The sequence below is a fragment of the Oculina patagonica genome, chromosome 8 (genome assembly GCF_052425735.1).
Source record: "Oculina patagonica isolate OP01 chromosome 8, crgOcupat, whole genome shotgun sequence".
NCBI classification, from domain to species: Eukaryota; Metazoa; Cnidaria; class Anthozoa; order Scleractinia; family Oculinidae; genus Oculina; species Oculina patagonica.
This window is the reverse complement of record NC_135765.1, coordinates 17,627,516-17,641,885: the sequence shown is the minus strand read 5'-3', so window position 1 is coordinate 17,641,885 and position 14,370 is coordinate 17,627,516. Positions and strand designations below refer to the sequence as shown.

The 14,370-nt window shown below is 37.1% G+C and overlaps 2 protein-coding genes and 1 long non-coding RNA gene across 3 annotated transcripts in view; 1 reads left to right on the top strand and 2 right to left on the bottom strand.

Moving 5' to 3' along the window:
* Positions 1–14,370, top strand: part of LOC144662800 (fibroblast growth factor receptor 1-A-like) — a 254,321-nt gene that overhangs the window by 56,018 nt on the left and 183,933 nt on the right. The gene's annotated exons all lie outside the window — the stretch shown is intronic.
* LOC144662810 (uncharacterized) overlaps positions 1–14,370 on the bottom strand; it is a 38,421-nt gene that overhangs the window by 4,234 nt on the left and 19,817 nt on the right. Inside the window, exons 4-7 of the mRNA XM_078523756.1 lie at positions 4,563–4,802; positions 3,843–3,946; positions 534–592; positions 233–420 (exon numbers count right to left, since the gene is read on the bottom strand). Of these exons, the coding sequence (XP_078379882.1) occupies positions 233–420; positions 534–592; positions 3,843–3,946; positions 4,563–4,802 (591 nt within the window). The remainder of the gene's footprint in view (positions 1–232; positions 421–533; positions 593–3,842; positions 3,947–4,562; positions 4,803–14,370) is intronic.
* LOC144662868 (uncharacterized) lies at positions 6,613–12,330 on the bottom strand. Its single transcript, XR_013572538.1, has 3 exons — positions 11,988–12,330; positions 9,853–10,069; positions 6,613–6,807 (listed from the first exon to the last, which is right to left on the bottom strand). It is a non-coding gene; the product is annotated as an uncharacterized LOC144662868 (long non-coding RNA).

Below are 14,370 nucleotides of genomic sequence, written 5' to 3'. Positions count from 1 at the left end.
GTTGTTTTTTCAGCGACAGGTCGTGTTCCCATATATATGAGGCATTCAAAAGACACAGAGCAGTTAACTGAAAATTACTTGTCTCAGCATTGTATTACGTAACGTGAACAGGGCAAACAATTATATGTACACGAGCCAGCACATTAAGCATTCAGGTTTCTCAACTCGACATTATAGAAGCTTACTAATTTGGCAAGGATTACATTCAATAGCCGAAAAAAATTCAAAATACCGGTAGGCGTAGTTGGTGTTGCTTTTCCAGCGACAGGTCGTGTCCCTATTATAGATGAGGCGCTCACTTGAAATGTTCCGAGCATACCATTCTTTGCAGCATTGCGCAGTATATCAATCACCTCTCTTTCTCTTATGGTGGAACTGAACTTAAGCCCCAGGTCAGCAACCACACTACCATGGCCACACCTTAGAAGAAACACAAGAAAAAAGTAAAACGACAAGAGAGAAGTCAGTAACAAGTTGAGATAAAAATAATGGCAGAAATGAAATAACAGGAAGCAATCAATCAAATTGTATACCTGACACTTTTCAACTGTGCGCCATTGAACCCACTTTTGTTAGCAAAAAGCTTGTCCGTCTGAAATAAATGATGACGTTATCAAGTACAACAGAGTAATTCTATAAAATGTGTTTATTAGCATTTTTTGTCATCTATTCATGTACAATGTGATCGACATAAAAGATATGAAGATACCAATCCTTATCAACCAACCAATCCGTGCCTATCAACCAAAAAAGACAACAACCAATTATCACCAAGCAACTTAACAAGCCGACTTATCCTTAACAACCAACCAGTCCTTACTAACCGACCAATCCGTGCCTATCAACCAATAACGAGGCAACGTGGCCAAGTGGTTTAGGGCACTGGTAGTGTAATCCGGTGGTCCCGGGTTCAAAACCTCCACCTTGCATGCCACTAGCTGGATTTGTTTCTCGGTCGTCCCGAGTTCAATATATAGCCAACTGGTCTGCCTCCTGCCATGCGATTTTTTTGATCATGTTATTTTCATTAAGAATATTTGTATCCTCTGTTTTAGCGGCATGTCTGCAAACTAGCTATCTCAAAGCTAAGTGCATGACCACTATAAACAACTTTTTTTTTAACGAGCCAACCAATTATTACCAACCAACTTAACAAGCCCACTAATCCTTATCAACCAACTAACCAATCCTTCCTAATCAATCCTAGCCAATCAACCAATTCTTAAAAACATTGGGTATTGGTGTACAATAGCATAAGAAAGCGTTCAAACGCCACTTGTATAATTTTCTCAGCTGTCATTCGATAATCCAATAGTATAAACATTAGCAGAATTTATTTAGAAAAACGATAAACAAATTTTTTAAACACGTTCAAAAAATTATGGCGTTTTGTAAGTAATTAACCAACCCAAGTCAATAGAATACAATTTCTCCAAGCTGCACTTAAGTGTCTATTTCAATGGTGTGACTACATTGTATATCAATCTAGCAAGAGACAACAACTGGATTTCCAGAATCATGGCGCCCGTGCTCGCGCATTTCTTGCACCATTTTCGTCTGGGGCAAATTTCGCGTTTTTCCCATCGCGTATCACACCCTTTTTGTATTTGTTTTGCCTTTGACATCTGCACTATCATCTTCCTTTTGCCAGTTTTGCCTTTGGGGTGTATTTATTTGGCTGTCCACGCGTTTCATTCGTGCTGTGCTGGATTCATTGCAGTAGAATATTAATTTTGCTTCCTTTCCAGTATGTACAGTTACAAAACATTCCGGAAATACTTTAAGTACAGGATGGGTACAAAATGGTACTGCAACCCTTTATACAAAAGCCCGCGTTCAAACATTTTATCAACGCGTTTTTAAAACGCTGAAGTGTTCAGTAATGTTCAAGAATGCGTGTAGATTACACTGAATGTACTGGCAGCCAAACGTTTTGAAGGTGTTGCAAAAATCAGTTTATGTTAAATTCAGATTTACAACGCTTGTTGACGCTACACTAGGAATAGTTGATACTACAGCTGTCCCGCTGTTATTTGATCCTATTTTCAGCGCATCCGTTAAAACAAATAAAACGAAATAAAGCGTCAGTAATTAAACGAAAGTTTTTTTGAAAGTTCTATGATCACGGAAAGTTAATTACAGGAACGCGACCGCAACATCTTCAATATTTTGCCGTGTTTTGCTGCAATGAGTGACATCTTTGAGAATAAACTTAAGCAATGACCAAACGTTTAAAACCTTAGACTTCAGACCAGAAGTTTTAAGAAGAGTTTTGGACTGGGAGCCCAAGCAAAAATTACCAACTTGACAGCTAAGTCTGAAAGGAGGCCGAAAGATTTTCTCATCTTTTTCAATGCAAACGCCTGCCGAAAGAAATATTTTTAATTATTTTTTCTTCTAAACAAGTCCCGGTTACAATTTTCATCTAATCAATCTCAAATTTTGCATGTCATCCAGCATATCTCATATAGCCTTTTACCGGGACAATCGCGGTTTTGGACTAGTTCTTGCTTATCGTTTATCGCAGACAAATGCTCCTGGACAAATAAACTCTGTAATCTTCAGTAAATTGGTTGTTTGCAGCTCACACGCACGTGTTACGCACTTGGGTTGTCACCATCGTCACCCAATCAGAATACGAGGTTTCTTGATCTTACGTCATTACTAACCAATCGTCGAACAAAGATTTTGTCACACTTCAAAATACTCCGTGCGCGCCCACTCCCGAGACCATTAGGGCGCCCACTTTGATCAAAATCGAGATTTTTTGCATACCAAGGAAATACTTAAAACCCTTTATTATATGGCGACAATAGTACGCGCGCTCTGATTGGCTGCTGAGCGGGCATTGTTTTCTTGTAATTACCGGGCATTATGAAAAATTTTCTCGGCTCGGCGGTTTTTACATGGTTTTTTGAGTTGTGAGTAAAAGCTACCGACAAAATGTAACTATCTTTTCAACAACTGAAAGAAAAATATTAGCATACCGATACTTCTTTAGTATGAGCGACGAAGAGAGTCACAGAGAGCGAGAGTGAGTTTCACCTCGGTGTTTTTTTTAGATATTTCAGTTTAGAATAGCGCTAAAAGGCCATATAATAAATAATTTATTAATCTCGTCCGTTCGGTCATTACAGGGCAATCTCAGACCTCACAGGAATTAAAATGAAAGTACGAAATAGGACCACAGCAGCTTCCGAAGTTTTGACGAGAGTGCCCAATTAATCCTTACCCACCATTACATCCCCACCCTCGCTAACCACCCCACCCTTACCAAGCAACCATTATTTACCACCCTTACCAAGAAGTCCTTATTTACTAGCCATTACCAACCCACCCTTACCTACCTACCTACCTACCAACCTACCTACCTACCTACCTACCTACCTACCTACCTTCCTACCTACCTACCTACCTACCTACCTACCTACCTGCCTACCTACCTACCTACCTACCTACCTACCTACCTACCTACCTACCTACCTACCTACCTACCTGCCTACCAAGCAAGGAAGCAAGCAACCAACAATCAAACCCTTACTAATCCAGCCTCGCCAAGCAAGCAAGCAAATAACTAACCAACCAACCAAACAACGAATCCTTACTAACAAATCAATCCTTACAAAACAATCAATTTTTACTAACCAATTAATCCTTTGCCAACCAATTAATAAAACACACTCTACAATACATTAAAATTCTAAATTTACTCCAAAGCTTTAGGGAATAAAACAAAACAAAAAACATCAAGAGGGAAGAACCAAAAATTCTTTTCGTTTCATTCCTCTAAGCCTTGGCGCCAAGTAAGAATTTCAATATAATGAAGTGCGCAAATTAGTTACCGTTTCATTGAGTTTTGTCCATAACAAGGACTGATTGTATTTTCCATCACTGCATTTTTCATTTGTGATTACTAGGGTAACGTTTATCAAATTTCCTGCAATGACTGTTGGAATAAATTAAAACACGTCATTACAATATGCATGTATAATGAAATGACACTTTCTATTGTCGCTTAGGGAACTCTAAAAATATATTAAACATGGTAGTTTGCGAGAAGTACTGAATTGCTACAAAACCTAGCAATAAAGGAAAACTAGCAATAAAGTTGTTGCGGATTAGTACATGTACAAGCAGCAAAACAACACATTAAGGAATAGATTACCTGACAAATAAAACGTGAGCTTAAGATTGACCAAACTGCACTGAACCCACCGAATAGGTCCTGGATTGGATTCCATAAGATAGGAAGAGAGTGGAAAGATCAATGAAACGATGGAGAAGGTTAAGTTTGTGTGAGATAAAAGGGGCAAATATCTCTTTGCAAGGGCATTAGCTGGTGGGTGGTGTGAAGCTATATTCATGCACCTAAAGTCTAAAGAAGTAACTTCACCTCAATCATATTAAGAAAAGAAGAGTGTTGACAGACAGAAAACAAAAGTACTTAATAGCAAGACTTTTACAAAACAATAGCTTTATCGGCTGTTGGAAATATAGCATCGCGGCGTTACTATGCAAACACAAAATTATATGCCTACAAGTAGTAACAAACGAACACTTACAAACACTGACATTTCCTGCATCACTGTTCAGACTGTTTGTTACAGTGCAGATATAGACAGCATCATTCAAAACTTCTGAGATGTTTAGAACGCTGTTGTGACACACACTTTGTGGTTGTTCACAAGGAGTCCACCTATAAGAAGGTGAAGGATTTCCTTCTGCTTTACACCGAAGAGATACACTTTCTTGAACTGCCACTTTATTTTTACTTGCAATAACTTCAACAATCTTGGCAGGATCTGTAAACATAACAAATAATAATTATTATAAAAAATAATGGCTTTTTGGAAGTGCTTCCACTGGGTGGCTCTTTGGCTTACAATAATATTACCTAAAATTACAAAATTATTGCAACGTGTTAAATTATTTACAACATTTACAATAAAATTGCAAACCATAAAAAGCTAAATTTGTCATAAAATAACAAGAATAAAAAAGCACAATCTACCATAAAAAGAATTCGAATTTACAAAAATGGACCTTCTTATTTCAAGCGTTTAAAATCCTATGATAGTGATTGTGATAAAAAAAGTAGAAAAATAAAAAATAAATAAATAAGAAATAAATATAATATATAGATTTAGGCAAGCCTAAAAGCGGAGCTCCCTGGTTATTTGCCCTTTAAACCTTTTAGACTGATTCATGTTATTTTCTTTATATACATATATAGTTGTATCCTTTTTAACCATGAACAACAGCACCATATAAGAGCAAAAAAATTGATCAATAAAAAAGGATTGTCAATTAGCAGTCTGTGCATTAAACCTCCTAAAGATAAACTAGTATAAACTTTCGACGATGAACTAGAACAAAGAAAGCTTGCGTTGTTCTAGAAAAAATTCATACCCCCACCATGACTGGTATGTTATGTATCAGTCAATTTTAAAACCGCCTATGCCCCACCCCCTGGGGGCATTTGACATTTTGAAAAGTTTGGTCATATTCCTCACTTTGTAGATGCCCCACCTGTTAAGGATTTCAAACAGGGTCAAATCCTCCCCCCCCCCCCCCACACACACACACACTTTCCAGATTTTACAAAAGATGAAAGAAAGAAAACGCCGATGTTGCTTTTGTTTTTTGTAGCTAAGTGATAAACAAACATTAGGATAAAATCTCTTCTGACAAGGAATCCACACTTACATGTAACTTGTTCCTCCCCCGCTCCCTCTCTCCTCCCCCGCCCCCTCCCCCACCCCCTCACCCCAAATGGCAGCTTTTTTTTGATGGAAATGGTGGACCAATACGAAAAATAACAGCTTTCTGCTAGCAAACCGGAGTTAAACAAGCAAGCAAGCCCCAGGCAAAAATAGTGACATTTTGTCATAGTGCCAAATACAGTCTGTAGGGTCCCCCAAAAGGATTAAGCACCTTTTTCCCTTCATATCAGTTCTGTTAACTACATGTAAACTAAGCAAAAATTAATTTTGCACAAGCGGAAATACTGTTTGTTAGTCATAAACTCAGGTATAGATTGTTTGGCAAAAATTTAACCATTCATTTGCCTGCATATCAAACCATGCAAGTGTAATATATTTAGACTACTGTTACATAACCGGAAGTTGTGTTAAGCTATTGCACCATATGTACCCAGGATGCTTAGCGAATAAAGTGTTGTGTTGTTCAGCCATATTGAAGCTGTGTTGTTTCCTTGTTTAGAAGCTATCTTTATTGATATGCTACAGCAAGCATGAGCAACAAATATAACATAATAATTAACTGTACTGAAACAGAAGACTTTTCAACAAATAACTGATCTGTGAGACACAACTGAGACACACCCACAAACCAAAATAGCTGTGTTCAATGTTTATCATTTAATGACTGAGTTTGGTTTCGGTGCAGTAAAAATTTGGCTGGCTACAAACAACAGATTGCATTATATTGCAACATGTGATATTTGTTAATAGAGATTGATGAACTGCAGCCTATCCCATTATCATGATTACTGTTCTTTGCAGTGTGAGCACTGGGAATTAAATGTTTGGGTAGCAATAAATGAATAATATTTTTATATTGTGTTACCAGAGATCCTTTAAGAAATATGTACATGGTTGTATCACCTCTGGCTTTATTTTATTAACTTAAAAATTACACCAGTCCATATACAGTGCAAGTACATAAGTATTAGTTTGTACATGCAATGAAAAAAATAATCTGAATGAATAAATAATAATGTGTTCATTTATCTCTCTGTGTGTCTGCATTTCTCTGTGAAAATTCCACTACTCGTGTACGTTAACCCTGAAAAAGGCAAAAGACAGATAATTTTGTTGATGATCATTGGCATCAATATTTTTTAATTTTAAAAGTAATTCAGAAGACTCTATAGATAAATAAAAAAGAGATATTTTTCAAAGTTTTGCCTGGGCCGCCCAGGAACTGTGTTCACTTGGGAGATATGTTCAAATCCTTAATTCACAGTGAGTGTGACAGCATAATTTTTTCAACCTACTGAAGACATTAATAGTGCTTAATCAATAAGCTTAGGACCTGGCACATGCCGGAGCTTTGGTGAGTTTTTTAAGTTTTGGGGTGAATCAGCAGCTAAAATTAATGAGTTTTCCCTACAAAATAACTTGCTTTAAGACTCTTATCTTAATTGCTTTCTAACAGGTGCTGTTGAAAGCACTGTGATTAATTCCATGAAAGCATGCATATTCTGCCCAAAACTTTAATCAGGGGTGTAGCTAAGCTTTAAAAAACTCTACCCCGGCTCATCAACAAGCTCAGCTGGCTTTTCTGGCCTTAGCAGCTATCAAAGTTAACTCAGTAAGTCTTTCCTTCCATGTGGAATTTCAGCTGAATTTAAGTTCTATGTATACTTATACCTAGTGCGACAACAAGATAAGATAGGGCTTGAGCTTAGTTATTAAAGTTAGGTATTAACAATCGGAATTCCAACAGGTCAATTTGCACTTCTCCCACAAAATCATTACAAGTAGTCCAGAAAATTTATCAGGTCAGGTTAAGCAGATCTTGTAGGCCCAGTTTTGTCCTCAATGGGGAGGGGTGGGGGGTAAATGACGGGGATGATTGAATGGAGGCAAAACTCAGAACCCCCAAAAAAATCCCTAAGTCTTCTGACATTACCCAAAAAATCCCTGGACCAAATACAACCCCCCCCTCAAAAAAAAACCCTTGTCAAATTACCCCTAATTTGCCAGGAGGGGCAATAACATAACACAAAGAACGCCCATTTTGTTTATTTGTCATACCATAAAATACGCTAAGGCCCATGGACAAAGGCACTTAAGTTCGTTTTTAATACCCCGAAAAATCCGGGATCCCCTATCTAAATACAGACACCCAAAAAAAATACTTGCCAAATTTTCCAACCCAAAAAAATCTCGGAATTGAAAATTTCAAACCCAAAAAATTCTTCGATCATCCCCGTCAGTAACCCTGGGCCTCAACCGTCCCCACCCCCTCTTTTCTTAAACAATGAAAACATTATATTTACTATGCTGTTACATGTTAATTGTGCATATTTAATTCCTCAAGAACCAGGATAATTTTTAGGGAAAAACAAATTTTCCAAGGGGTTAAAACAAATAAAATGACATATAATTAATTAGCGATAGATTGATATTTTTCTGTTCCGAAAATCAAAGGAACTATTTACATGTACCAAGATCTCAATGCAGTAATTCTGTGCAAACAAAAAGTCAAAGTCATGTTTTGGACTAGCAAATATCTTTTTTATTGTACTTGAATGGCAATAAAAGAAATTCAATTCACACAAAGTATATACGTATAGTACAAGTACAAGTCTTATAAAAGAAAAGTATTTTAAAATTTATAAATTGACTGCCTTTTTGTTTACTGAGCTACTTGATAGATGAATTTGCTGTGTAATGACCTTTTTTGTTCACGGTGGAAGATAAGGAAAATTCTTATGCCCAAAAGATATTTAATTAGTTGCACTTGTAGAAATTAAGTAACTTTCAGCCCTGGAAGTTAGTGGGGAAAGGGGACTCCCATATCGAACAGGCAGAGATGCTCGTCAGAAAATTTGAATTAAACCATCCCTTAAAGGGGACCAATCTGGGCATTGATTACACTTTTTGACCCCTAAAAGATACCATTTTGGTACATTTTAAAATTGATATTTTTCTATATTTTTTCTTGTGCAACCCTAAACGAGACCTTGAAGGCAAAAAATACCCTCCTTTTTCCCAGAACATACAAAGAGAGACCAAAATCTGAAATAATTTAAATCATGTATACCTCTAAGCAAAACAATAAAAACATCCCTGTCTCTTCCATTGGATTCCCCCCCCCCCCCAGGGCTTTCAGCCAATTTCTTCGTAAACAATTTTCATGATCAATTTTACTTATAAAGTCTATAGAAAGAGTAACAAAGTAAATCAGAATACATTAATAATATGTTCCAACGAAATATTGTACCCAGACGTGTGTTTTCAAAACCCCTAAAAACTGTTTAGAAAAAGACAGAGAACGACAAAGAGCAAAAAGAGTCGAAGAAAGAGAAACAAAGAGCAGCATGAAGCAGAGATGGAAAGGCGAAGGTAAAAAGCAAGGAACAAAAACGGAAGAGCAGCGTAAAGTCAAGCGAGAAAGACAACGGGAAAAATGAGGGAACAGTACCAAAGTGCATGACATGAAAAGGACACAAGTCAATCTAAAACAAAGTTGGGCACTCAAGCAAGAAGTAGCTCCTATGCATTTTAAAGCCTGTGTGATCAATCAACAAATAAGGCAGTGAAATTATAAACAAAATCGCACTTGTGAGAAAATGCTTTAAGGGGAAATCCGCCAGGACTTCGAGTAGTTATTGGACAAAATTATGTACCTTATTGCAAACTTTTTTGTTACTGCTTCAAATATCTTATCAAAAGAAATCTTTTCTAACAACACCAAACATCAAAAACAAATTTCGAAGTTCCGCTAAATTCCACTGAATCGCTTAAGACGAATTTACAAAACTGAATGGCTACACGTGAGATGTTGCCTATACCTTGTGAACTTTGAAATTCATTTTCTCAGACTCTGATAAGAAATTATTGTTGGTGTTATCACGGATAATTACTTAACTTTACCTTTTATTAAGGGTAGGAAATAACGCAATAAGGAATAGGATATTTTAAATTATTCTGGTACTTGACTTTTGTCCAACTTTAATAAATATTAATTACTCGACTTCCTAGTGGATTCCATCTTAAACACTAAAATCAAGTCTTTTTTTTATAAATTATGGAATAATGAATGTTAGTAGTTTTTACTAACAAAATTACAATGTCACTTGAAACACTATCAATGACTTACCAAGTTGTAATTTTCCTTTAGGAATTGCACCAAATTCACTCTCAGTTCTTCATGTGAAATTTCTATTCCTTTCACATTATTTGAAGTTGCTCCACCAGTGCATAGAACATACAATTGCCCAAACCATGATTTTCAGAAATTAAGAATCCTTTATGTGATGCAATCCTTTCCAAATCTTCAGGCCTCTGCGACTCGTCTGCACCATAATAGTACATTCCTAGCAAAAACGTGCAAAAATATGTCAATTATCATTATTATCTGGATGATGACAATAACTGATCAGAAATATTTATCTCTCAGTGTTGATACTTAGTGATTCACTGAAAGAGAGGGGCACACAGGTAATGAATAGGCTCAGCTAAAATGTATGACATAAATCAACAACTCTATTGCATTCAGAAAGAATCAAACTGTCGTCATTCTAAAGTTGTTCTGATAAAAGGACTCAGTCTGATATTTCCTTGTAATGTGTTAGGACTGCTAAAATTCAATGTCATTTATTAGATCGATAATTGATAATTACTGTGTTGTCTGCTATTTAAGGATAAAATTTAAAATGGATGATATTGGATAACAACAAAGGCTTATGCATTTAATATTGTTTATCAATTATCAATATTGTTATTGAATGATTTGGATTGTCACCTCTTCAGTCATATCGATTGCAATGCAATATCATGCATTTTGACCATTTTATAGATCGTTCATTGCCTTCAGTTTTCATCAAATGAACTGAAAACGGAATGTAAAAAGAAGCCCTGGTATCTTAGTCGTTTAACCGTGAATAAATAGAAGACAGTAGTAAATCACACAATGAAATACAGTAGTCCAAGAACTGCGTTAAACATTCAGGCAAACGTTAGCTATAAATGACATCAATTTGATTGCACAGTTTCGGAAAAGCGGTAATTCGAGATGATAAAAATATTTGCAAATCACAGCAGCATAAAACAGCACGAAATGTCTATAAATCAATCTACAGAATTTCTAAACTAATACTCAATTCAACAGTGCTGTCAGATCAGCTGTCAGTAAGGGCCGGTAGTATTTTGATTATCAATATCAACCGACTGATTGAGTTTAATAAGCTTATTCATTTTCGATAATTTGCAATACTGATTGATCATGAGCTGCCATAGCCTGAATTTCAGACATCCCTCTGTGCTCGCCTGCTTACCAGAAGGAACGTCTGAACACATTTGAGCCTAATGCCGTCCGGTGACGTCACTACCCGAAAACCGGGTAGTGATTTTGATTGGTTGATTTTAAAATTATTTGCATAATTATGTGAAATTATGACTGAATTTTACCGCGCGAGGATTGTAATTTGAAAACGTTTGGAAAGAGTTCGAAGGAGTTACCTTCCCAGAAATGAATTTATTAGTCATTTACCTTGAGTTTATTACTTTATTAGTTTACCTACGGATGAAGAATAGTAATGGAAATCGGTAGGTTTTAAGTTGGCGGCATTCGTCGCTTCGACATGCAGTGTTTTGCCAAATTTATATATGTATTCTTGTTTTGTCAACAAAGCCGCTCGACGCTTATGTCCTGCAGCCTCGATGAGCCAGTGATTTCTGAACTCAGTGCCCATAGTCAAGTAGGATATTTTTGTATTGAATTCCGTTTCTTGATGCCTCAGTAACCGTCTAAATTGATTCATTTAAGTACTCACGAGTGTGTTGTATTTGCTCGCTGCGAAATATATTATATTTTGATCGCTAGATAAGCTTCAGTTCAGATTAAATCGGTTCCGTAGAAGAATATAGCCTGCATGCGATTAAAATCTTATTTGATTTGTCTCAAGTTTTCAATAGTTTACTATTAAAACAATTTTATACCCTGTAATCCTTTATTGAAGCGATTTTTCTTTCACAATTTCATGGCCTCGACAGAAACTTTTCCGCATGAATTACAACCAAAGTGTAGTGACGTCACCGGACGGCATTAGGCTCAAATGTGTTCAGACGTTCCTTCTGGTAAGCAGGCGAGCACAGAGGGATGTCTGAAATTCAGGCTAGAGCTGCCATGGCTTTCATCGATTGCTCATAGCCTTCGGTTTCGATTTATTCACAACGTAACACGCATAACTAAGAAAAGAATTATAATACAAAATAAACGTCAGGTTACTGTACCGTCAATTCCGGGAAAGTGCTAGACAAATTCCGAGAAACGTCAAAACTACAGCGCCAGCATAAACCAGATCAAAAGGTCCGAAAATCCATGGTGGGCAATTTATGCAGAATTTCTTCTCTATTAGCGCAGCAGATTCTGTTTTTAGGCACACAGCTTTCTCTGGGATTTTTTAAGTCCGTTGCTACATTTAAGATGGGCTCTTGTCCTTCCAAAAAGCGGAAGATTTACATTATCTGGCATCAGCAGCCATTTTGTCCGCATTAGTATTGTGAAATGATGTCACAAAACTCACTCTCTACTACTCCCTAAGTTTTGATAAGTTCACAACGCGCCGGGTATACCGGTATTACAGTAAATTCAAAATTTTTAATATAAAACAAACTGAGCTATCGGCTTTTTAATATGCGAACCCGGAGAACGCATTAAACGAGAGAAAAAATTCAAAAATTCGTGACAGCTAGTATGAAAGAAAACATATCGAACATACTGGAAAATGAAATGTTGTTTTTCAGTGTTTTTACTCCTTCTGACACTGAACCGGAATGCTTTTAGCCCGGTTTTCATCGAGCATTTGCTTTCCAGTCTCGAAGACATTTTTATCACAGAATCAAACTTTCAGGCTCCTATTTATAAAACTGAATTTCAACGAATAGTAATATTTTTTTAGTGGCAAAACTAAGGAATAACATAAGCTTTAAGCAAGTAAAATACGGTATAAATGTAACACTGCAGTTTCGTACTCACCTTCATCAAAACACTGTTCGTTTTGTCTCCGTTGCCTTTCCTGTTGTTCTTCCCTACATCTTTGCCTTCTTTGCCGTCCTCTTTGTCGTTCTCTTTCTCGCTGTTCTTCGCTATTTCTTTGCCTGTTCTGTCGGCACCTTTCTTGCTCTTTTTGTCGCTGTTCTTCGCTACGTTTTCGTCTGTTCTCTCTTGATATTTCTCGCTCTCTTTCCCGTCGCAGTTCGCTTAAACCCTGTCTCCTCGAAGTTAAGTTTCCTCCACTCTCGTTTGTCGACATTGACATAACAAGAGACCGAAATAAATACGTTTTTCTCAAGTTCTAACCTTCAGACTCGCTGAATAGAATTTGACAATAGCCCGAGTCGTTTTGAAAAATTTCTTTGCCAAGAGAATTTAACGCTGAGATTTCGCGCCAAAAAACGCGGGTTGCCACAGTAATTCATCCCCAGTCCTTTTCCGTGCGTACGGTCGGACGGTCACGTGACAACCAAAATTTTCCGGCTCGATGGTTTCCCAAAAATTCTAAGGTATGGGGCTACGCATGCGCGCGCCTTCGGCGCTTGCGAGCTCCGCTATAAACAAATAAATATAAATTAGCCAAGTAACTAAATAATACAGAATTGGTGGTGGGGGTGCTGCTACAGTCAGTCAATTCTTAGTGATTCTGTTGGCTGCTCAGGGATAAATGCTAAATGCTTTTCTCCTTAGTGGCCAATTGGAGACTTACTATTAAGGTTAAGTCACCAATGGAAAATTTTAGTCGCCAAATTATGTAATTTTTTACATCAACTCGTCAAACAGCGTGAATGAAAAGACCAGTTAATAAACCAAGAAAAGTTGAGTTTATACGCTTGGTTATAATTAACAAAACATCAGTGTGAACAAAGAGAAAACTACAGCCCCCCCCCCCCCCCCCACACACACACACACCACCTGATGCAACCACCGGTGGGAATGGGTGGGTAAAAACAAAGCGTCTACAATACAGACAAAAGCGAACTGAAACTGATATTAAAGATATGTGTTGCAGGAGGGCATTTTGCGTGCGCATGCGTCGATATGGACTAGTGCGCACGACAGAGAAGTTCTGCTATCGATTGTTTACATATTTTCCACAATTTATGGCCTAATTTCTAGCTCAAAATGAAACGTGTTTTAAGTTTTACTTGCTGTATACAATACTAAGAGTCCTTGCTTTATCTTCTGACAACAACAAGCAAAGTTTGGTGTCGGCGTGCTGTTTATCTGATCGACTTTGGCTATGTGTATTAAACATTGCACGTGGACAAAATGGCGATCGAATGTCGAGAACCTAAATACCTTGCCCATGTTTTTAATGGCCGGAAGATCTAAACGGACAAAGCGCTACGGCTACTTAGTACTAAGGTATAAAACAGCAGTTTTAACTATACGATGTTATAATCAAGTATCCCGGGTTTGAGCGAGTGGTCATGATTTTGTTCAGATTTGTCATAAAACTACAATTTAGTCGTTCTCACAATGCAAAAATCTCAAAATCTAGCCTTGATCTCCAGCGTCTACCGATGATATATGGAGCCTGAAGTACTTAAACTATCGTCTAATGCTGCGAAGGTAGCGTTAAAAAATGGTCAATTGTGGAAATTTTTAGCTTTCTTT